Source organism: Apodemus sylvaticus, chromosome 6, assembly GCF_947179515.1.
Source record: "Apodemus sylvaticus chromosome 6, mApoSyl1.1, whole genome shotgun sequence".
NCBI classification, from domain to species: domain Eukaryota; kingdom Metazoa; phylum Chordata; class Mammalia; order Rodentia; family Muridae; genus Apodemus; species Apodemus sylvaticus.
This window is the reverse complement of record NC_067477.1, coordinates 22,110,581-22,134,278: the sequence shown is the minus strand read 5'-3', so window position 1 is coordinate 22,134,278 and position 23,698 is coordinate 22,110,581. Positions and strand designations below refer to the sequence as shown.

The window sequence follows — 23,698 nt, the reverse complement described above, 5'->3', positions numbered from 1 at the left end:
AACCATTTTTCTAATGGCTAGCTAGTCCTGTATTGTTCAGACTAATTGAAAAGAGAAAGCCCAAGCCGGGCTAATTATGACTTAACACCAGCCAGTTCAGTCCATGGATAATCTCCAAATTCCATTTGAGCCATCTAGTCTACTTAAATGCTAGGTTGTGTTATTTCTTACCAGAGTTGCTAACAAACATCGCATTAACTGCATCTAATTCCGCTTCCTGGGCCCTCCCTGTATGACAGATGGAGATAGGCTCTGGGAAGCTCCAGGGCTGGGGACAAATGGTGGAAGACACAGAGATACAGGCCTGAAAACCATGCTGGAATGTTCCCTCAGAGCAGCTGAGCCTTCTTGGGAGCCATTTCTGGTCACTTCTCTTTTTTGCTCATCCCAGGTAGAGCTCAGGTGGGCAGTCAAAACTGTCAGGCCCTTCCATTTGTGACATTTTCTTCTCTGAGGCCCAAGTATTGCAGGGGGAGACCCTGTTGTACCCTGGCCTCAGTTCTGGAGAGTAAGAAGATGGAGGGCTAGCTGTCCTGGGAGTTGTATCAAGGATAGGGTAAGGGGCAAAGGGAACCATCAGACCATGAGACTCTCCCAAGATCCAGCAGGCACAGGCAGAGGCTGAGGGTGGAAGGTTTGCAAGCTCAACCTAACCCTGCCGCCAGCTCCAGGGATGACCCTCAGGCAAACACCCATTTCTTCAGTTTGGATGAACTCATCAGTGTATCTTGTAGTTGTGTAGGACTCAAGGAAAGAGGGCCCTCAAGGCACTGACAGTTACCTTTTTTCTAGGGCTGCAGGTACGCTTTTTTTTTTCCCCAAAAACTATCCCCTCCCCCCATGTATACTTCTTAGAACAAGCAAAAACAAACAAGAACAAGAAAACAAGTCAACCTATCCAACTGCATCTTAGCTTTCTTGTCACCTGGGGTGGAAGAGGCTGTGTAAAAGCAGTGGTCCCTGAGGAGTTATTGTGACTCTGTGTGACTACAAGAGTGGCACTGAGCTAACAACCAACAGGAAGCTGGTTCAATTCCGTGACCCAGCTGAGGGCCCCAGAGGAGGAGGTGGATTTCAATTAGTCATTGAGAGCAGCTTGACCAGGGGCAGCCTGAGGAGTCCTGGGCCTCCCTGAAACTCTCCCCCTTTGTCAATTCATGTGGATTAGTGATCCCCTATGACAAAGCAAAGGGACTTGGTCAGTCAGGCCAGTCCGGGGGCTGTTGAGGAATTAGAAAGTCCCATGTGGCTTGTCATCTCAACATCCCTAGGGAGGGGACAGAGTCCCTGAATCCCTGGGGAGGGGGCAGGCCTCTCTGCACAGTGACTTTAAGGGGAATGTGTTGAGACCAAAGAGTTCTGCCAGAAAAAGTCACCCTGACCTGTGTCATGTTCTTTGTCTTCCCAAAACCTCTGCACAATCCACTGGGAGATCCAGACCCAAAGCATCACCCAACAGAGATCGCCTCCTCCTTCTCCTTTGTCTACCGGGGAGGTCATCCCAAGACCTGTATTCAAGGATGCTCATTCAATACCTTCTCACTAGCCACTTGCAGGCATGATGGTGGATTTTAAATCTCCTGCTTCATTTGTGCTAATTTTCTAGTCTAATATGCATGTAAGTATCCAAGCCATCAAACACAGTTTTTACAAGGATGAAAGGAAAAATATACCTAGCTGAAAGACACGTGAATATATACGGAGGGACATGTACCACAGCCTCTATTAGTCCCAAACAGAACAGGAAATAGCTCCAGTGGCCATAAGGGAACAGGCTGGCACACTGACATTTATAAAACAGAATAGCATGTAACACTGAAAATAAACTACTGAGACATGGAAAATTCTGTGTGGATTGTTCATGTGGAACATCCTACAAGAGTTTCCATAAATGAATACACGATTGACCATTGTTGAAGACGACTCAATGGCTCCTTTATTGTGAAATGGAGTCTCACTATACTGCTGTCGGGGTGGGGGGACTGGTGTCTAACTCTCCCACCTCAGTCTCCTGAATAAGTATTTACAGGTGTGTCACCACGCCAGACAAACAACTTGACAAAACCAGACAAAAGGTTGGGGACATGATTGAGTAGGTAAAGGCACTTGCCACCATGCTGGAGGACAGGAGAGTGAGCCCTAGAACCCACATGGTAGAAGGGGAGCACAGACTCCTTCAAGGTGTGCTCTGCAGGCACACACACATTTGCACACACAATAAGTAAAAGTAAAACAAAACAAACACAGCTGACTAATCACCGGGCAGTAGGTACCTGGGAGAGGGACAGAGAAGGCTTGAGTGTTGGGCTATGTCTGATGCTGTCTGTCATATACAGTGCTCTCCGCCCTGACAGTCACTGCTTGCCTTTCCTCCACTTAGTACCCCAGCAGTTAAGCTCACCCTAAAACTAAGTATGCCAAGGTGGGCGTCCTCACAAAAGATCCAGAAGGGCAGAGGCCACCATGCCCCTCTCGTGACAGGATGTTCAGCCTTATTTCCTTTTAGTGTCAAGTGACCAGGCAGAGGAGGAGTATGGCCTCCCTTTCTCACTGGGGTTCAGTGGAGGGCAGAGATTTTGGGGGCCTTGCTCTTTAGGGCAGCCCACCTGGCTACCACTCTGAATGGTCACTTTGGTTTGCTGGAGCTAGAAGAATGCGAGAGACCTGAACCACAGCTTTTTAGGCTATGGTATGTCTCAGAGACTCATAACACTAAATTGGAGGGCTATAGAAAGTCTGACAACAGTAAAATGTTTCTGAGTGCAGTGACCAAAGTTAATTCAAATCAAACACAAACACAAAGTTCCTGGCATCAAGAACCCTACTGCAGACTTTGTTCTGAACATAACACATATGCTGTTAACATACATTTCAAATATTTTATACCATACATACAAAGGTCTATGCTCTTCTAGAAACATAATGGTTTAATTTCACAAGTAAAGACTTTTAATGTTTTTTAACCATCATTTCTCAGCACATAAGTAAAAATTAGTCTATGTTGTTGTGCTAGAGTGTTTGTTTTTAAAACTATAGTCTGAGTTGCTAACTTAAGTAGCAATAAACCTGCTCAAGGAATTTTGGTTTGAGGTTGGGACAGAATTTTCAATAATTTTTGAGAAGGCCCCAGACATATTTCAACCATTTAATACTATGTATTTATACAAAGTGGCATTCTCAGAACTGACAATTATGAAGCCAAAATACTGATTAACTCTGAAAAATGCTAAAGAAGCTCTATGTCCTGTAGAATCAAAAATTCAACTAAGATTTTATTCTTTATGTAAAAATATTAGTACATCCATCTGATTAGTATATCAATTTGCTTTCAACTGTAATAAAGGGTGAAATTATATGCACCCCAAAGTTGCATAAACACGTCTCGAGTGAGGCATTTACAAATGAAAAAGTTTAACAAGTTCTAACCTCAACTATAAGTCTGAACAGAGAAGGAGAGTTGGGGCCATTGGCCAAAATACAGTTGGAGCATCATGTGCAGACCCCGCCCACCAGCTCCTAATGAGCTAGCTAGAGGTAGTGGCAGCCTGCCTCACCACTGCTGTGTTAGACGCTCGGCCCCACTACGGGAGTAAGGGATCACTATACAACAGAAGCCTGGTGTGTGTCTGTCTCTACTAAAATACCAACTAAGAAAGAGGGTGTGGGCATACAAACTCAGAAGGCTGAAAGTTGATTAGTGTGGAAATTAATGAAACATAAGACAGACTCACAACAGATTAAACAAATAAAACAGAAAGTTGGTTCTTCAAGGAGGTAAACAAATGACAGGTTTTCAGGGAGCCTGCTCCCGTCCCCCAACAGCAGAAAAGAGCCAAAGAAGAGACGGAGCGTAACACTGAACTCCATGGGAGAAAGAAACATGGCTGACCAGGAAGGTATATGGTGAAAACTCAAAACTCTGACGAGACAGCCAACCTTATAGAAGGATATAACCCAGGAAGACAGATTCACGAGGAAAACGGGAGCTTCAAGAAAAGCCATACACGAGAAACGCCTGGGCAGATGCTCTGCAGCAAACCCTGTGTGATATTTCAAGACAATTAGTACCAAATCCTCGAGTTCTTTTTTAAAATAAAAGGGAAAGAAATAATCCCCAACTCTTTTTATGTGACTAAAATTATCCAGATGCCTCAGAAGAGAAAGGATTTATAAGAAAACCATGGGACAATATCTTTTAAGAGTGCAAATGTAAAATTTTCCAACAAAGATACAGAACCCCAAACAAGTTTGAAAACACTGTACCCTAGGACCTAATGGACTTTATCTCAGGAACGCAAGGCTGGTTCAACATGTAAAAATCAGTGAATGAAATGTCCTTCAATCAAGGACAAACCCCCACAATTAACTGAACAAATGCAGAAAAGGCACCAGACAAAATTCAATACTCCATGATAAAGACAGCAGCCCAGGAGCAGGAGGGATTGTTTTCAACCCATGTAGAGCATCTACAAAAGCCTACAGCAAACACCATAATCAATCTGGAAGGCACTGGCTACTTTCCGTGTCTTAATATCAATTGGAAAAGGAAAAGGATGCTTTCTCTTATCACTTCTATCCACTAATGGAGAAGTCATACATCTAAGAAAGAAAATGAAATCAAAAGTATATGGCTTTGAAAGGAATAAGTAAAATTATCTATTTACAGATGACAGAATAGTCGAAAGAATCAAAAAAAGAGAATTCACAAATCCAGCAAGGTTGTAATATGCAACACTGAAATACAAAACCAAGGCTTCTTCCATATTCTTGCAGTGAATAGTTATAAAATATAATTAAGAATGAACAGAAGAGGCCACATTGTGACTAACTGATGTGGGAGGGTCTACATCAGCTTTACCCCCTTTCCGTAAGAGAAATGTGTAAGGATAGCTGCTGGGGAAAAGACAGTTTCTTTAAGGGTGTGGGCCCTGGTATGCTAACCATGCTCCAGCAGAAGGCCACACACCCAAGAGCGCAGGGTAAGGCCAACCGGACCTGGTGCACCAGACTGACTACACTGCTGCTCTGGGCTCTGCCCCCAGCACCCTGCCCTAGTTTGCCTCTCTGCTGCTGTGATGAAAACCATGATCTAAAGCAACTTACTTCGTCTTACAACTCCCAGGCCACACTCCAACACTAAGGAAGTCAAGGCGGGCCCATGGGAGGAGCCTGGAGACAGGAGCCATGGAGGGACACCGCCTGCGTTCTCAGCTCACTCTCCTCTCAGTGGCTGTGCTTGGCTCACTTTCTTACACAGCCATGGCCGCCTGCGTAGGGATGACACTGCCCGCAGGGGGCTGAGCCCTCCTATATAAATTAGCTGTCAAGTCAATGTGCCCACAGATCAGGCTCATCTGGGTAACTCCTCAGTTAAGGCTCGCTCTTCCCAAATGTTCTAGATTGTATCCGTTACAATCAAAACTAAAAACAAGCCGGCCAGTGGTGGTGCACACCTTTAATCCCAGCACTTGGGAGGCAGAGACAGGCGGATTTCTGAGTTCCAGGCCAGCCTGGTCTACAGAGTGAGTTCCAGGACAGCCAGGGCTACACAGAGAAACCCTGTCTCAAAAAACCAAAAAAAAAACAAGTAAGCAAGCAAGCAAGCAAACAAACAAACAAACGAACTAAAAACAGCACACACCCCCTTCCAAAGCAAAGGAAAAAAAGAAATGTGCCTGTACATAACCAAAAAATTAGGAATATGTTTAACAAAAGAAACACAAACCATAAACCCTGAAAACTAAGAGCCATTGTTGAAGTGATTTTAAAAGCATACATAAATAACCATCTGCTGCTCACAGACCAGAAGATTCAACGCTGTATTGTTATGTGCCTAAAAGTATTATTTGCGTTGTTTTACAAGTTGTGAGTTCAAGGCAATTCCTATCAAAATCCCAGTGCTTTTAAAACGTATTCCTGGCAGAAATGAGCAAGTGGATCCAAAACCGCATAGGAACTTAAGGGGCTGGGAGAAGGTGTGACAGCTACGAGTCCTGCGTCTTACTTCTCCAGCAGTGAGATGCTGTGGTGCATTCATAACTCTGCATCTACTGGAAGCCATTGAATCTACACTCTAAGTCAGTGAGTTACAGGTAGAGATCAAACAGATCTTGTGTATCTGTGTGAAGTTAAGCTTGTAACATGGTGTGGGCCACCTCCCAGAATCCTCCTCATACCCACGGAAAGCTGACGTCAGAGTGGTATCAGAGGATCGGCAAGGATTTAGGAAACGCCAAAGAGACCAGTGAAATATGAGTGTTTCTGTCTCTGAGGTAAGGTCATGCTGGGATAGAGCTCCACCCAGGTGACACTGGATGAGAAGGATAGTGACAGAAATCCTTTGTGCACTTGGTAAAATTATGCACATTCAGAAGTTTCTAAAGTGGGAAATGAACCTAGACTTTGTTTTGAAGATATAAAAATCACTTAAAATTTGAATCTTAAGTCTGCTTCTGGATAGCCCTCCCGAGGGAGTCCAGGCTTCGCGGTGAGTCAGGGGACTGCCAGAGCAGGTGCTTCTGGAATCCAGACAAGGGCCGAGGTGGACGCATGGCTTGTAACTCAGGCAAAGTTGTTTAGCATGGCTGGAAAAACTAAATTAGATAAGTCTCAGGAAAAACCAGGAACGGAGTTCCTTGTCCAAATCTGCCTAAGAAATGCAAACTGTGTAAGATGACTGTGAGGGGAAGAGACGCCGGGGTCAGCGTAGGGGAAGAGACACCGAGGTCAGCGTAGGAGCAAGAAGTAGCTGACCCAGGAAAACTGGGCTCCCAGAAGATGCAGCAGGGATTACAGACGCCACATATGAAGCCAGAAGGCAGGCAGCCGATCGCACAGTGTGCTCCAAAGCAGCTGCTGGCGGCTGCCCGTAGCACCCTGGCAATGTGACAACACTGCAGAGGTCCCCCAACAAGTCCCTTTTCTCTTTGTGGAAATCTGGAAAGGCCATCAGGCCTTGTCTGTGGGCAATAGGCAGGGGGACCTAAGGGCTCTGAGGGGCAGTGTGGAAATGAATGAGCTCCTCCCAGCCCTTCCTCTCCATTCCCCATCCTCCTGACAGGGAGGACTCAGGCTTAAGAAGGCAGTAGCCCTCTGACCCCTTTCCTCTAAGGAAGCCAAATCCCAAATTTAAGTCTTGCAAAAATAAAGACATTCTAAAGAGACATCTCCTCCCAACTGCTGGCAAATTATTCGTTGTCCTTATACATGGTCTGCCTTAGAACGAGACTTTTGAAACGATGGGGGGATTACTGGGATTACTATCGGAATGAATGCCCACTGGCTCTGCCTGCTGCGTGGCTGGGGCCCCTGTGAGAAGCAGAGAGAGTCCCAGGAAGTGACGCAGCAGCAGACAGCTGAGGATGGAGACAGTGCTGAGGAGAGTGGCTGCTCGTGATGGAGACCTGTGCTGAGAGGTCCCTCTGCTCGCCTGACTTCACACAGGCGAAAGCCGGCCTGTGCTTCCTTCCTGCCCTTAAACATCCCCACATTCCCTTCCCCTCTCAGGGTCCCCAGCTAAGGACATCAAGTCCCATACTTCTCTCCTGAGTAGACACGGGCTCTGCGAGGGAGTGTGTAGGTTTTAGTGTTTGCTCCTTTCCGGAGAGGGTCATCCAGAGGTGACTGGTCAGGAGGCTCCTCCAGAGGGTTCCAGTAGCTCTGCTCACACATGCCCCGTAACAAGATTTCTGCCAACTGCCTGGCTATTGTCTGGGAACACAAAGGAAGAACAGCATGATTATTAATCTGTTTTCGATTATCTACTCTATCATGATCATCTATCAGCTTTCACTATGTGTGAAAAGTTATTGCAATACTCAGATTTTAAAAGACTCAGAATTAAATGTTTACTTCTATAGGAAAATCATACCCATTTATGGCAAAAGAAAATATAATATGCCAAGGCATTTGAACACTTTTTTAAAAGGATTTATGTTTATTTTAATTATGAATAGGTGTGTTGGGGGCAAGTATACATGCGTGCAGGTGAAGCCAGGAGGCTTTAATCCCCATGGAGCTATAATTACAGGGGTTGTAAGCCATGTGACATGGGTGGGTGCTGAGAATTGAATTCCAGGCCTCTGCAAGAGCAGTACCTGCACTTAACCACTGAGCCATTCTCTAGCCCATGCTGCCCTGTCTACATACACATTGAATAGGTTTAAGACCAAAAATAACTAAACAAGTAGCTAAGCCTTTCCTAAGAGCTCTTGGGTGAACTGCAGGTGTTTTTGTCACCCTGTAGCAGATGCTTGCTATAGTTCAAACCCGGAGAAAAGCCAGGAATCAACTATAATGACAATATCTCTGAAGGAGGAAAAAAATAGCTCAGCACAGCCATCTGTGACACTGCAGACACTCACAGGACCAGCATCCCTGCTCTCATAACACCACCACAGGATGCAGCACTTGGGGAGTGGGATGCCCTACTTTTCGTCCATCCAGACCTCCCAGCTCAGAAGCTCAGAAGCTAGCTTTGTATAGCAGGAAGGCAAAATGCAGCTTCTGATGAGAAAGAGCTTTCTTCAAAGCTGGTGGGCATCTTCCTCCTCCTTGTGAAAATCCAGAAATACTCAGACCTTTTCCTTCTAGTCGGTGCAGGTTAAAATGCTTTTCTGAATCCTCTGCAATACAACCACTGCCTAGAACATTATCTAACTGAGATGTGTATACAAAGAAGGATCTCGTTGATAAAGGAAGATTGACAATGCTTCCCTTTCTCCCTCCGTGTGGTGTGCGTGTGAGCATCTTGTCTTCCCACCCCCTCCATTTTCAAACAGAATCTCTGCATCCCAGGATATTCAATCCACAGTCACTCAGAGCTGCAAAATAAGACTCCAAGCAATGGGGCTTTCCATTAGCTTTCGTGTTTTTTGGAAGATACAGTGCTGCTGCTCCCTGAGAACGAGGTTTTAAAAGAAAGGCGTTCAGAAGAGAACTTTGTTAGGCTTCATCCATATGAAACTTCCTAAAACTCTCCAAGGAAACTTAAATGCAACCAAATCATGAGCTTGGTAGCTTCTGAGAACCAGTGGGTAAAAGCACATTTTCTTGATTATCCCCATGTAGAACCTACTGCCTTTAAATGTCCATAAAACAGTGAAAATAAATGCATCTAGAGCATCCCCAACTGAGTTATCTGTAAAGATCTCATAAGAACACAATTTCTAGGACCTAAACAGTACCTGAGCTGCTTCCCTGGGCCCTCCAGTACTGTGTCATTTTGATCTCACTGCACTCATATGAGCTAATGGCTTCTGCTGAAAGCTTCAGCTGTCAGAACCACCCTGCACTTACATGGCCGTGATATAAATGTTAAAAAAGAAAACTGAATATAGAACCCCGCTCACTTCTCCCATCTCCCATCTACTATGAGACTGTCTTAAAGGGCAGGATCCTATGGCATTTGGTATATCCATAGGGTTGTGAGTCCTTATAACTATCTACTTCCAGGATACCTCGTCACCCCAAATGAAACTCTAGACCTTTTAAAGCCGCAGCTTCTCATTTGCCAGTCTCAAACCCTGAGAACAACCAAAGCATTTCCTGCCTTTATGGATGTACTGGTTGAGAAGACCTCAGAAATGGGTACAACGTGGGTCTTCTGTGGTTGACTTCTACAGTGTGGTACAGAATTGACAAGAGTCCTCCATGTTTGTTGCTCTGTTTTTATTAGCATCCACCCTTTTATTGCTGAACAAGATGGACACACTCCCTTCTGTTCATTCATTCAGCTTGTTTTCAGTCTTGGGCTGTTAGAAATGGTATTATATGAACATTCATGTTTAAGTGTGTGTTTGAAAATTTGTTTAAACTCCCCTAAAGTCTAGGAGAAGAATGCTATGAAAATACTTTTATATCCCTTTCTGCTATGCTCTCATAAAATCAAGTTCACAAAGCAGCTTTACCATCTTGCAATTGTTACTAAAAGTAGAAGGAATCATAGTTATCAACTAGATTCCTTGGCCTACTGCAGACCTGCTCCGTGGGAATGAATGGTGGATCTTGCAGACGAGGACATGGATTGGCTCAGCATCCCTCAATGGAGTTAGGGATGTAGATCATTGACAAACCACAGCTCCTCATAATTCTCAGGCACCCCTTTAGGAAGGCACTCAATGAATTAGAAATGGTTTAAATCACTTGAATATCCCACAGAGAGCAAAGGCACACTTTGATTCAGAATGTCAAAGTGGGTAATGTTTCCCTTCTTAACACACTAACAACACACGTTAACAACACTAGCTCATGGTTGAAATGTCCAAGGGTAATTCCAGCTACCACATAGATTCAAGGAGGCCTAATAGAAGATTCACGTTCATTCTCTGTCTCTCTCTCTCTTTCCTTCTAGGCCAATAAAAATGCTCCATTTTGAAACACTGCTCTTCTCAGTGTACTTTTAAAGCAATCCACACTGACCAGTTGAAAAACCTTATAGGAGTCTAAGAATAAGTAAATTTGAGAGAAAATATATCTAGCAAAAATTTTCATATAATAATTGCAGATTCTTGTGCCTTGAAGGACCTTAAAACAATTGAAATGTTTTGTCTGAATATAAGACAAATAAGTAAACCAATATAAAATGCTAAAGGCCTGGTAAAGTTTTGATTGTGTGTGTGTGTGTGTGTGTATGTGTGTGTGTGTGTGTGTAATGTTACTTATCTAGTTCAACAACATATTCTAGAAAAGCCTTCTGTTTAGCTGCCTGGCCCCATATATCATATCTACACTATAATACATATATATATATATATATATATATATATATATATATATATATATATATATATATATTAGAAATGGTTTAAATCACTTGAATATCCCACAGAGAGCAAAGGCACACTTTGATTCAGAATGACAAAATGGATAATGTTTCCCTTCTTAACACACTAACAACACACGTTAACAACACTAGCTCATGGTTGAAATGTCCAAGGGTAATTCCAGCTACCACATAGATTCAAGGAGTATATATATATATCCTAAAACTTTGGCGATTCCCAAATGAAACTCTCTGTGCATTTCCCATGAAATGAATCTCTCAGCCTTGTCCAAATGAACATTAATGTCCCAACAACAATTAAGGACACACATGGCTAATAAAAGACAAAAGAAACTAGATTTATATAGGGTTGCTATATTAATTGTAATATATGACATTTATTAGTACAGTGAGCACCAGGACTTCATGGAGTTGATGATTAAATGCTAGAGTTTATATGAGAAAGACTATCCATTGTAATTCTCTTTTAAGTTTTGTGGTCATATCATTATCCAAACAATCAGTTCTTGAGGATCTCACTGCATGTCCTACCATGGACTCACTAGGTACCTACTGAGATGTCTACAAACACAAAGATAACAAGTGCTAGTTAGGCTGTGGAGAAAGCAGAGTCCTTAAAAGTGCTGGTGGAAATGTAAATTGGGGTAGCTGCTTTGGGAAACAGAATCTCCTCAAACTATTTAAAACAGAGTTTTCATATGGCTCGGTAGTTCTCCTAAGTACAGAGGAATAAAGAAGACATGCTCACTCAAAAGCCTGCACACAAATGTTCCCACAGAAGCATCAGTCATAGCAACCCAAAAACCTATCGAATGAATAGAAATTGGGTGAGCAAAATGTGCCAGGCTCATAAAATAGAATATTATTTGGTAACGAAAAGAAAATACTGAGGCAATATGGAAGAAGAATCTAAACAAATTGATGCTAAAAGAAAGGACCCAGTCACAAAGACTAAACTGTATAACTCCATTTATGTTAAATGCTCAAAATAGGCAAATCCACAGAAAAGAAATTAAGTGGTGACTGTCAAGAACTAGGGTAATGGAAGAGTGGGCATAGACTACTAATGAGTTTGGGGTTTCCTTGTGATTAGTGTTCTAAAACTAAATATTAAATATGTTGAAACACTGAAACACACCCTTACCACAGGTGAACTGACCTACATACGGAGTCTATGCGGACACATGTCACGTAAACATGCGTGGAAGCCAAATGCCCTGGCAGCCTCCGGTCAGACTCACTCACCATTCGTAGGTTTTGTGTTGTTCTCGTCTCCACAGCTCTGAGAAGCTCCCTGAATCTCCCGACTCCTCTTGTCAAGTTCCTGGGTAACACAGAATTGGACAAGGTTTCCATCTGGCACGGTATTAATATTGAGTGTTTTACACACAGATTTCAATGCATTTTGTCTATATAAAAACGTCGGCTGAAATTCAAGCAAATGATTATTCTACACACACCAGTCTGTCTTTGAGCAACTGACCTAACACTGATAATTTTGTGTGTGTGCGTTTTAAACCTAATCTAATTTCCTCAAGGAGATAAAAACCTAAAAATCAGTTCTGAGGTGAAGAGAAAAAGGCAAGATAACCTTACAAGAGTGTATTTTCAAACTCACAGCGTCCCGCATCCCAGAGTGGTACTGGAATCTGTACTTTCATTAAAAAGGGATATGATGACACTGAGCAGTTAGGGACTCAACTCAGCAAGGCACTGCATGCAGTGGAGAGAAGGCTTCTTGCTGGAAATTGACGAGCAGAAGGAGAAAAGGTACGAAAAAGGAGAGACAGCCTTACTTAACCACCTCTCATCTTTCAAAACAGAAATCACTGCCTGTAAGTCCATCACATGGACCCTACAACCCTGAACTGACAAACAGAAGCAGGGGACAAAGGCACTCTGGTGAGTCACTGTGTGCTGACTGGTGCCTGGACTTCCTGTCTGATCAGAACACGTTCCATTCATCATCCTACATTCTCCACAAAGACAAGGCTAACAAAGCACTTCACTCGGCACAGCACTCTTTAGAACATCCTGGCCAATATATCCAGGCCATACTTGTTCTCTCAGAATACTGGGTCTGGCCTCTTTGACTGGGAACACCTCCCAGCCATTTCCTTTACACTGAGCGCTGCCACCATCTATGACAGAACTCAGTGATATTTATAACACTCTCATTAGAACACATCTCAGCTTTCCAAAAAGCCATAGAACGGGTCAGCAGGTGCAAGACTGTCAGCCAGCCTCCGGAGGCTGTGACAGATGATCAAGGAAAGTATCTGGCTCTTATCTGGGTTGCATTTTAAATCGGGCAAAAGTTTGAGATAAAAATGTGTTTCTGTAAGATGCTAGCACCACAGGGGTGAAGGCTTCTCCGAATTCTCATTCACAACAACAAGTCCAGAACTTTAAGATACTGGCTGATTGGCTCAGTATGTAACTACTCTCCCAGCCCTCACACCTTCACAGATGAGATGCTACCAGGTCAGAAGCTTTGTGGTGGCATAGAAAGAGAAGGCTGTGCTCAGGACTCTAAGCAGCACTAAGAAAGTCCACTGGAGACATGAACAAAAATTAGGGAGTAGGCCCTGGGGCATGCAGTCTAAACTACCTGCCCCTTCACTCATTTGTATGGGATTCATGGTCGTGGGAAACAACGTACATCGCTCTGGGCTGACGCTCAGTGCTCTGGAGTAACATGAGGGGAGGAAACAGCCACAGCTAAAAAGGGATGGCAATGACTGTGACAGCCGATTCTATCTCCATATCACCAACTAAGTGCCCACTGAGTACATAAAGGGCAGCACTCCGAACTCATGAAACACTGGCATGCTTGAGGTGACGTCACTGCAGACCCTGGAGGACCACAGAAAGAACTGCTTTGCCATTGTGGAAATTAGACCTTGAACAGCACATCAAAGCTAAATATTGTAACTGTGGGAAGGCTACAAATAGGACCTGGTCATTTGGGGCGTCTCCCATGTCCTCTTTGCAGAATGAACTATTTATAGACTTATGGAAGCACAGAATTTTCTAGCCAGAAATGATCCGACACAGTCGCGCTTACATAGAAGTGAAAGGGTTTGCTCAGGCTCTCGGTCTGGCAAGAGAGCAAGCTGGGAGCTTTCCGCCATGCTGCTGCCACCTCGGACAAAAGAAAAATATGACCTCTAAAGCAGAAATGGCATGAGAGGAAGGAACAATGGTCTATTTTGTGCACTGATAATCAAATTACTTCACACACACAAATAGCATAAATTCTATGCTCTAGTGGCGACAGCTAATAAGATGCTCCTTAGGAACCGGTTCAAACTGGAAAGCAAATCCATTAAGCCAGGTGAAGAGCCCTGTGCCTGATGTTCTGCCCTCAGAGAAACCCAGTTCCCCTTTCTGGCTGGCGGTGGTTTCTCCCATGCAAGACGGAGGCCCTCTGCTGGAGGAATGCACAAATCTTCAGGTAGGAGGCTGAGCCTGATGATGGGAAATCTGTAAGAGGTACAGGCTCCTGAGGAAGAGTGCAAGCTGTCTCCAGGTCTTCCCAGCTTGAACCCTGACTGGGTTCAGGATTCAGAATTAAGCTCTCCTCAGCTCAGAAGAATTCTGCTCATAAACAAAGAGTCCAGAGCAGCTGCAGAGTGAAACAGGCCTGAGGCTGTGGGCTAGCCAATGAGTGTGGCATCCCAGAGCAGCAGGGAAGGGGTGGCACATTTTAAATATTAGAAATAGCCACAAGCACCCTAAATACCAAGCTCTTCAATTCTCACCAAATAGTATATAACAAACATTTTAAAGTCACATATTACCCAATCACTTCCTGTTTGCCATCGAACAGAAAAAACAAGCTAATTTTTAATCATGATAGCAAGGAAGAAAAAGGTAATTAGCCTGTAAGAATTCCATTCTAAATGCCATGAAATTGTCCAGTATGAGGAAAATGAACAAAATTTACACGATTGCTTTCATATTTCTAAACTTTTAGTTTGTCCCTAAAATGCTGAGGCCTATTAAATATCTAGAACAAACTGTTGCTTAAAGTTTCCACTCTAAGGATTTAAGTGATAAGCAGAACGCCAAGGAATTCCCCTGCTTCTGAGGGTTTCCACAGACGCCTCACAGGAGGACATTTATTCCATTTCAATGCCCTTGACTGAGATGGCGCGATGATGTCAGAATTCATTATGGTAAGGTTTTTCACCAGGACCAAGCAGCAGCGCTCCAGCAAGGTGTCAGAACTGGGGTTGTCTCCAGCACTTCGCTTCCTGTGCTGGGTGTGGTTCCCTCGGGGTGGAGCAGCTCCAACAGGAGAAAGAGTTGCAGTCCTGAGGACCAGCTGTGTGCTCAGCTGGCCAGGCAGCACCGCCTTCGATCCGTGTACCATTCCTGTGCCCAGCCCGACGCAGAGCTGGCCATGCCCCTTGGCCCAGGCTTGGTCAAACTCCTTCTCTCTTCCCCTTCTATCTGCTTTTGTTGTCCTCTAGCATCTCACCTCTGGGCTCTCTGTGGCCCCCAGGCTAGATTTCCAACTAGTCAGTGCCAGCCCCACTGTGGTCTGTACAACTGAAAGGTTCCAGCTCTCCGGCAGTTGGCCCTCCCTCTTTTTATTTTTAATTTTTTAAATTAACGTTTAAGTTAACATAAATGATGGGTTCGCTATGGCTTTTTCATAAAGCGATGTCATTGTTCCTCCTCCTCACTGCCCTGCTTCCCTCCTCCCGGTCTCTCCATCCTCCGCTGGCTGATACTGTCCCTCGCCAAATGGTGCTTCCCTTCTTTCCCCTCTCAGAATCCCCTTTCTACTTTCATCTCTGCTTCTCCCCCCTCCCCCTCCCCCCCTTTACACACACACACACACAAGCACAGTCTCTCTCCCTCAAATGTCACCTTGCTATTCTTCACAGCTGAATACATTCTGCTGTACGTATGTATGTATTCACGTGTATATCTATATATTTTCATTATATATTATTCTGCTGAAGGAGATCTAGACTGGTTACATATCTTGGCTATTGTGCATATAGCAGCAATGAACATGGACATGGAATTATCTCTGGTTTGCTGACTTAAGAGTTCTTCGGGTACATATCCAGGAACGGGATAGCTGAGTCATATGGCAGTTCTGTCTTTAGGTTGCTCACGGACCTCCACACTGATTTTCACCAACAATCAATAAACCTCACCAGCATTTGTTGTCCTCTGTTATCTTGATGACAGCCATTCTCAGTAAGGTGAGATGTAATCTAAAGAAGTTTTAATTTGCATTTCCTTGATAGCTAAAGATACCAATGTCTTTCTCAAACATTGATTGGTCATCAGTGTTTTAAGACCTGTTTACTCAGTTCAATAGCACATTAACTGACAGTATGATTGGGAGGGGGTCACTATTTTTTACAGTTCTTTATGTATTCTAGCTATTAGTCCACCGTCTAATGTTCATTTGGCCTAGATAGACCCTCCAATCTGTAGTTTGTCTTAGCTCTGTTGATTGCTTCCTTTGCTCTAAAGAAGCCTTTAAACTTATGCAACCCTACTTGTCAATTCCTTAAAATTATCTCCTATGCTATTTTTTTTTCAGAATGTTCCATGTCAATATCTAGAAGTATCTTCCCCCAACAGTCTTGATGCTTTGGTTCTTATATTAAGATCTCTGTCTTGAAGCTCCATCATTGCCACGGGCCGCTCTGTACAGATCTCCCTCTGTACAGATCCTCCTCAGTACAGCTCTCCCTCTGTACAGATCCTCCTCAGTACAGATCCTCCTCAGTACAGATCTCCCTTTGTACAGATCCCCTCAGTACAGATCCCCCTCTGTACAGATCCTCCCTCTGTACAGATCTCCCTCTGTACAGATCCCCTCTGTACAGATCCCCCTCTGTACAGATCCCCCTCTGTACAGATCTCCCTCAGTACAGATCTCCCTCTATATAGATCTCCCTCTGTTCAGATCCCCTCTGTACAGATCCCCCTCTGTACAGATCCCCCTTTTGTACAGATCCCCTCAGTACAGACCCCCTCAGTACAGATCCCCCTCTGTACAGATCCTCCCTCTGTACAGATCTCCCTCTGTAGCTCTGAAGCAGCTTTTTTCCACTTCTAAGCTCCAAATCCACATTGTTAGCATAAGCTTACAATGACATAAACTTTGTTTTACAACTCTGAACAGTTACAGCTCTTTGATATTATCTCCTGAGTCCTATCTAACAAGAGGGAGATATATTCTGAAAAGAACCAGAGCTCCAACATCAGCTCATAACAGAAAACCGAGGCTGAGATGGATGAGAGGATTTGAGAACCTTTCAGGCTCTGATGACCTAAAAATGTCAAATTCAATATGTTTTCTTTATTTATCCCTTCATTTCTTAAGAGATGGGTAGAAAAAGAAGAACTCCTTCACCATGCAGTATTATTTAGTTAATGTGTTTATTATGTATATGTGTGTTTTGCCTGCATGTATATAAGTGCCATAGAGGTCAGGAGAGGGCATCAGATACTGTGGAACAGTAAGCTGTCATGTGGGTCCTGGGAACTGAACCCAGGTCCTCTGCAAGAGCAGTTTGTGCTCTTAACCCCTAAATTATCTACTGACTTTCAGTTTGGCTCAGAACAGTAATATAAAGTCAGTTGCCGTAAAAACTCAAAGTTGGTTGCAAATAGGAGATATTCAATGTGACCCTCTGGATGGTGAGGAAGGGAGCCAGGCCTTCCAGAGTAAACTCAATTTCAATTTCTCTCTGGTCAAGAATTTCTAAGCAAAAAAAGATGAGTCAGCACAACAGAGCAAAGCAGCAGTTCGCCTCCGTCCAGTTTCTCTCCTACCGAGAGGCGCTGAGCTGCAGGAGACGCAGGCTGCTTCTCCAGCTGAGCCTTTTCCTATTGAGCAGTTTCCTGTCAGGTTCCAGCCATCCCTGAGGATGCTCTAGTGAACAGGGTATCCATCCCTGCTTTGCTGTATCCCAAGTTCCTCACAGCAGCTGGCTAGGTATCTGCTTAACCACCAGGAGCCAGAAGACCGAATCCGTGCAAGAAGTGCTTTCTGCCTGCCTCTTGCTCCCTCCTCCTCACTGATCTTAGGTTGGCAGACAGTGCAACAACATACCCGCTTAACACTCTAGACTGCTCTGGGTAGCACAGAGGCCAAGCAGGCTTTCCACCTATGCCACAGCACACGCCTGCCATGATTCTAAAGCTAGCAAGTTTTAGAGACACAGACAGGGAGGTGTCAAGTTGGGAGGAGGGAAAAACCTGCAGGCAGTTTAGAAAACACCTTCTGTCCCTGTTCCTCCACAAGTTTCTCTTGGTATCCAGAGTCCGAGGGACCAAAGCCAAGGTTTAGCTTGGGTGTTTCTTAACTTCCTTTGGAAGAGACAAGGGTTGCTTCCTGGGGGTTCCCAGCACAGCTGCAAATGCTCCTAGTAGCTCTCGTCACAGGCTAGTTCACCAGATAAACTCAACACCTTGAGAGCAAAGTCTGGGTTTTGTTGTTGTTGTTGTTTGTTGTTTGTTGTTTGTTTTTGTTTTGTTTTTTTGATACTTATTTTTCCTGGTCTCAACAGCCTCACAGAGCTGGCAGGACACCAGCTGATGGCTAGCCAGCCAGGAGACCCTCAGGAAAGAGAAGAGTAAACAGGAACCTGCTTTCTGAAACCCCTTTCCCTGTTAATCTTTGTGGCCACCAGGGACTAGGCAAAGCAGATTCCCCCATAGAAAGATGCCCCCACCCCCACCCCCATGAGGATACTGTTAACATTTAAAACGACAGAAACACAAAAATGTATCATCTATTTTCTGAAGGTCAATAGCCCTTAGTTCCCAGCGTGAGAATCTTGCTTCTCCTTCATGTCTATAAACCTTGGTATCCTCTGCTCTGAAAATGTGTGACATCAGAAGTAGATCTCCAGATCAGGAATGAAAACTGCATGCTTCCTGGTACCAAAGGACACTCAAGTTTCCCAGAGCAAAGCCTGGCGTCTCCCTCTGAATACACTCCTCGCCTCAGATCCAGTGACATGCATTTGTGAAGACAGATGGCTTCTGTAGTCAGGGGCCAGGGATCAAACCCACAACCTTGGCCTCATTAGCAAAGGACTCTACAGAGCAAGCCAGCTGCAGCCTAGATATAGCAATGGAGGGTGTGACAGCCACGGCACACTGGGATGTGTGCACGCACCCGGCTTCTGGATGTCTCGTCTCAATCTAATGAGAGCTGTAGTAGGCTTAACAACATTTTTGGATGACTCCACCAATGGAGGCTTCCTCATGACAAATGAGAAGTAAAGTGTATAACTGGTCAGCTGGCCAGGCAGCAGGAGGTAACAGGAACACATCAAACCAGACACAGAGGGTGGCTTCTAAGAGTTCATATCACGTGGGCCAGGTACATCTCACATATCACAGGGACATAAAGGAATCCATTCAACAGACATGTAAAGAAAGCCCACAGTAAAAAGAGAGCAAAGTGCGCACAGAGGGTTGCAGACAGACAGAGGGCTGCAGACAGACAACTCGGCCTTCTCTAAGCTCTGCTTCACACTACCAGACTCCAAATCTCTGAGGAGCAGGAAACACAGGAAAATGCGTCCTATCTTAAATCCTCCTTCCTTCCAACCTTTGGGAACAGTCAAAGGACATCAACATTCATTAAAACCTGCCTCCACAGGAAACTCATCAGGGAGCAGAAAACAAATCTTCTCTCCCATGAACATAATTGTATCTTAACGATGTACAATTTTCTCAAGGATTTATCTGTATTTTACGAGTGTTTTGTCTGAATGTATGAAAGTGAATTTCTTTGCATGCCTTATGCACAGAGGCCAGCAAAGGGCCCTTGGTTCTCTGAATGTGGGTGTTGGGAACTGAGCCTGAGCACTTTGCAAGAGCAGCAACTGCTCTTATCCACTAAGCAATCTTAATGAGCTTCAATTTAATCCCAGAAGCCCAAAAGAATCCAATGGGCTCTTGGATTCCTTAGAGTAATAATACTTTTAACAAACTAACCATGTGAATCTATCATGTGGAACTGCCTTTCCATGTATTTGTTTAGGAACTCTTAAGTTTATCTGTAAACCTAAATTATGAGAAATGAAACAGTACTGACTCTGGAGCTAAACCTCATGGGTTTAAATCTTCTGTCAGGGGAACCTCTGTCTCCATTTTCTTATCTACTTTATAGCTCACTGGTTTGCTATGAAAAGAGAAAGTGAGCTAAATGCATGGAGGAAGTGTTTTTAAATGCCACCCATCATCAAGGCTATAATCTTCCATGATGGCTAGCTCTATGTCGGTGTCAGCTACAGTCATGCTGGAGGAGGAACTCTGAAAAAGGCTCCCATTCACTGGCTTGTGGATGACCTGTGGGGCATTTCCTTGATTGAGGACTGATGATTGATGTTTGATGTAGGAGGGCTGAGGATACTATGAGCAGTGAAACCCTTGAGCTGGTCCCAGGTGCTCTAAGAAATCAGTCCGAGCAAGCCATGAACATGCAGTAGACCGAACTTCCCCACAGCCTCTGCATCAATTCCTGCCTCCAGGTTGATAAAAGACAACAGCCGGGGCCAGTGAGATGGCTAAGAGGGTATACACATGTCTAGATGTAAGCACAAACACAGGCATAATTAAATAAAAGATAACTGATGTCATATGAGTTGAATAAGGACTTTTCTGGTCCTTGTGCTCTCTCTGGGAAGGTAATGGTGGCATCTCCTGAGAGACTGGTGTGCAGGGGGAAGAGGGTGAGTCCCAGACAATCCTAACACTGAACGTGTTGATCCTAACACGGGGTTTAAGAAGTGACTCTTCACTATGATACCTCAGCATGGGCATCTGGGGACTACTCTGAACTGATGAAGAAGGATCAGGACAAACCAAAGACTGAACTGGGCAATGACCAAGTTTTATAAGCTTTTATAAGCCTGTAATGCAAAATGCAAGGATCAGAGTAAGTTCCAGAACATTATATTTCCTCTACCACGACAAGTGCCTGCTCAGACCCATATAAGTGGAACACGGGCTGGGCCTCCACAGTCTGAGCTGTGAGGTGGGCCCAGCCAGTTACAGAGCATCACTGAACACCAAGACATTTGAGTATTCACTTTAGAAGACCATGGTAGTAAAGAAGCAAGACAGTCTAGAAGGCAAGAATCCTAACAATTCTAAATACTCATCAGTTCTGAACAGCAAAGCCACAAAAAGGTACTTGTCACCATCCTACTCACCCGGCGCCTTGGGGAAGGAGAGAGGGAAGGGGGCCGCCCAAGGGAAGCCCATACACTCATGCTAAAAGTTCAGGTGCAGGGACAAAAGTGCACAGTGCAATTAAGCAAGCGGAAAACAGACAATGCATTTCCAGATTAACACAGTACAATACCCCAAATCTAAGACAATGGAAAAAAAGAAATCTAAGAGAACACTTGAAAGAATATTAAGGCCTTTAGGCATTGGGAAACCATGGAAAACAGACAATGCATTTCCAGATTAACACAGTACAATACCCCAAATCTAAGACAATGGAAAAAAAGAAATCTAAGAGAACACTTGAAAGAATATTAAGGCCTTTAGGCATTGGGAAACCATGGCCCAACGGCCCTAAGGATTTGAGCAGTACAGAGGGGGTAGGTAACAAAAGGCCTCAGGACGGGAAGGGGTAGAAACCTGAGGGTGGCCTTGGGTCCCAAGACCAACTCTACCCACAAGCAGCCTACGGACACCCAGTTACTAACCAGTAGAAAAAGGACCGTGACATTAAACTGTTGAGTAAACGCTCTGTGTTTTCCGTGGGGGAAAGAAAGAAGCAGAATGTGGGCTGAGGAAGCGCAGCGCCTGTGGGATCCCCTGTGAGCTGTCCCAGATAGAAGCTGGGGAAGGTGAGTCATTTACAATTAGAGAGGAAGAAAAGGGCCAAGTCGAGGTGGTCATGAGAAGGGGGAGGGCAGGGAGGGACTGCGAGGTGTGAGGCATGTGGAGACACGGACCGGGAGGAAAGGGCCAGACGCCAGACAGACACAGAAGGAAGAACGCCACTATCAACTCTCTCCACTTTTCCTCACTTGAGAAAAGGAACAAGTGCCTCCCCCTGATGGGGCAGGGGAAAGCACCCCAAAGCCCTGACCTGCTCCTCAAAACCATCATTCTTGCATCTCCCTACCATTTGCCAACTCCCACCACCTACCACCTGCCCTCCACTGTACACGTAAACATTTACTGGGTGAAAGCCAGAAGTAGACACTATGCTGCTTGATTTAATAATAAACACTGCAGAATCACAGCGATCTTCCTTATATGCTACATCAAAAATCTTCTCATGTACACTTTTAGATGTGAAGATGGGGGAAATACGCCCATAGCCACTGAGCCAGGAAACAGAAAAACTGGGATCGAACCCAGGCCCAGTATAGTTCCAGTGCCTAGAAAGTTGAAAGACAGCCCTGTCATGATGACAGACCAGACACAAACTTGAGAACAGAGCTAATTCCAACAAGCAAAGGCTAAGCTCATCCAGAGGCTGGAGAGCATAGACACAGTGCTTGGACCAGACCTAGAGGCTAGGCGACTAGGGAGAGCTGGGAGTTCTGCTGGCCGGTCTCTGCCTTAGGCAAACACACTGCTCAGAAGCTGGTCAGCTGATGAGAGAGATGCTGGTCTGACTACCTAGTGGCGAAGTGGGTCTGCACGTACATCACCAGGGCACGCTTCTGAAGAGTGTTTTCTAAACACAGTGCTTTGTTCATTTGACTCTTCCTAGACAGAGAACATAATCAGCCCAGAAGACGGGGTCAGGTTTCCCTGCGCATTATGGAAAACGGCCCAATATGCTATCATTCATGCCACTCTTTCATCGTGAGACAGCAGACAACTCAGTCTTCCGGGCACATCTTGGTCCCCACAGACTGGGACAGAAGCAGATCAAGCTCTCTCATCGTTCTCGCTCATCGCTCTAGCCTCTTGGCACTCTCACCTCTCTGACCCTCTAGGGCTCTCCTCCCCTCCCCCCCCCAGGTGGTCACGGCTGGCCTCCACTTCTCTTCTCTTCTCTCTCTCTCTCTCTCTCTCTCTCTCTCTCTCTCTCTCTCTCTCTCTCTCTCTCTGACTCTCTAACTCCCATCCTTTGCCCTGAATAAACTCTATTCTATACTTAAAAAAAAGCAGATCAAGACATCCTGAGATAATAAATATCACTAGCAAGGCCACCATCATCTTCTGCTGAGATGACTTACGCATCCTTCCCGGTAGCTTCTTCCCACCTACCTGCTAAGGCAGGCAGAAGCGCATTTCCTCGACAAACTTGGGAAAGAGTTCCAAGTAGAAAGGAGAGCCCAGCCTAACAGCCCAGCAAGCTGAGTGGGCCCTGGGAGCTGGCCCTTTCTGCATACTGCTCTGTTCTACATTTCCCCCTCCATTAATTTATTTATTCTCTTTACATCCTGATGACTGTCCTCCATTCTAGTGGCTCCCTCACAGAGGCCATCAGCCATCCCTCTCCCTTTATCCTTTGAGTGGTGCCCCTGGGTATTCTCCACCTCCTGCCCTGGCCCATCAAATCTCTGCAGGCTTAGGCACATCCTCTCCCACGAGGCCAGGCCAAGCAGCCAAGTTGGAGAAGGTATTCCACAGATACAGGCAACAGCTCCTGCTTCAGCTGTTGGACCCCCATAGAGACTGAGCTGAACATCTGCTACATATATGCTGGGGCTCAGTACAGCCAGTGGATACACTTTGGTGGATGGCTCAGTCTCTGAGAGCCTCCAAGGGTCCAGGTTTGTTGACTCTGTTGGTCTTCCTGTGGAGTTCCTATCTTCTTCAGGGCCTTCAGTCCCCCCACCCCAACTCTTCCATAAGACTCCCTGGGCTCTGTTCAATGTTTGGCTGTGGGTCTCTGCACTTGTTTCAGTCTGCTGCTGGGTGGAGGCTCTTAGAGGATAG

The 23,698-nt window shown here is 44.9% G+C and overlaps 1 protein-coding gene across 3 annotated transcripts in view; it reads right to left on the bottom strand.

The window, feature by feature from the left end:
* Ttc7b (tetratricopeptide repeat domain 7B) overlaps window positions 1-23,698 on the bottom strand; it is a 215,169-nt gene that overhangs the window by 108,424 nt on the left and 83,047 nt on the right. For all 3 annotated transcript variants that reach the window (XM_052185252.1, XM_052185251.1, XM_052185250.1), the window contains exons 6-7: window positions 12,029-12,107; window positions 7,538-7,710 (exon numbers count right to left, since the gene is read on the bottom strand). In XM_052185252.1, the coding sequence (XP_052041212.1) occupies window positions 7,538-7,710; window positions 12,029-12,107 (252 nt within the window). The remainder of the gene's footprint in view (window positions 1-7,537; window positions 7,711-12,028; window positions 12,108-23,698) is intronic.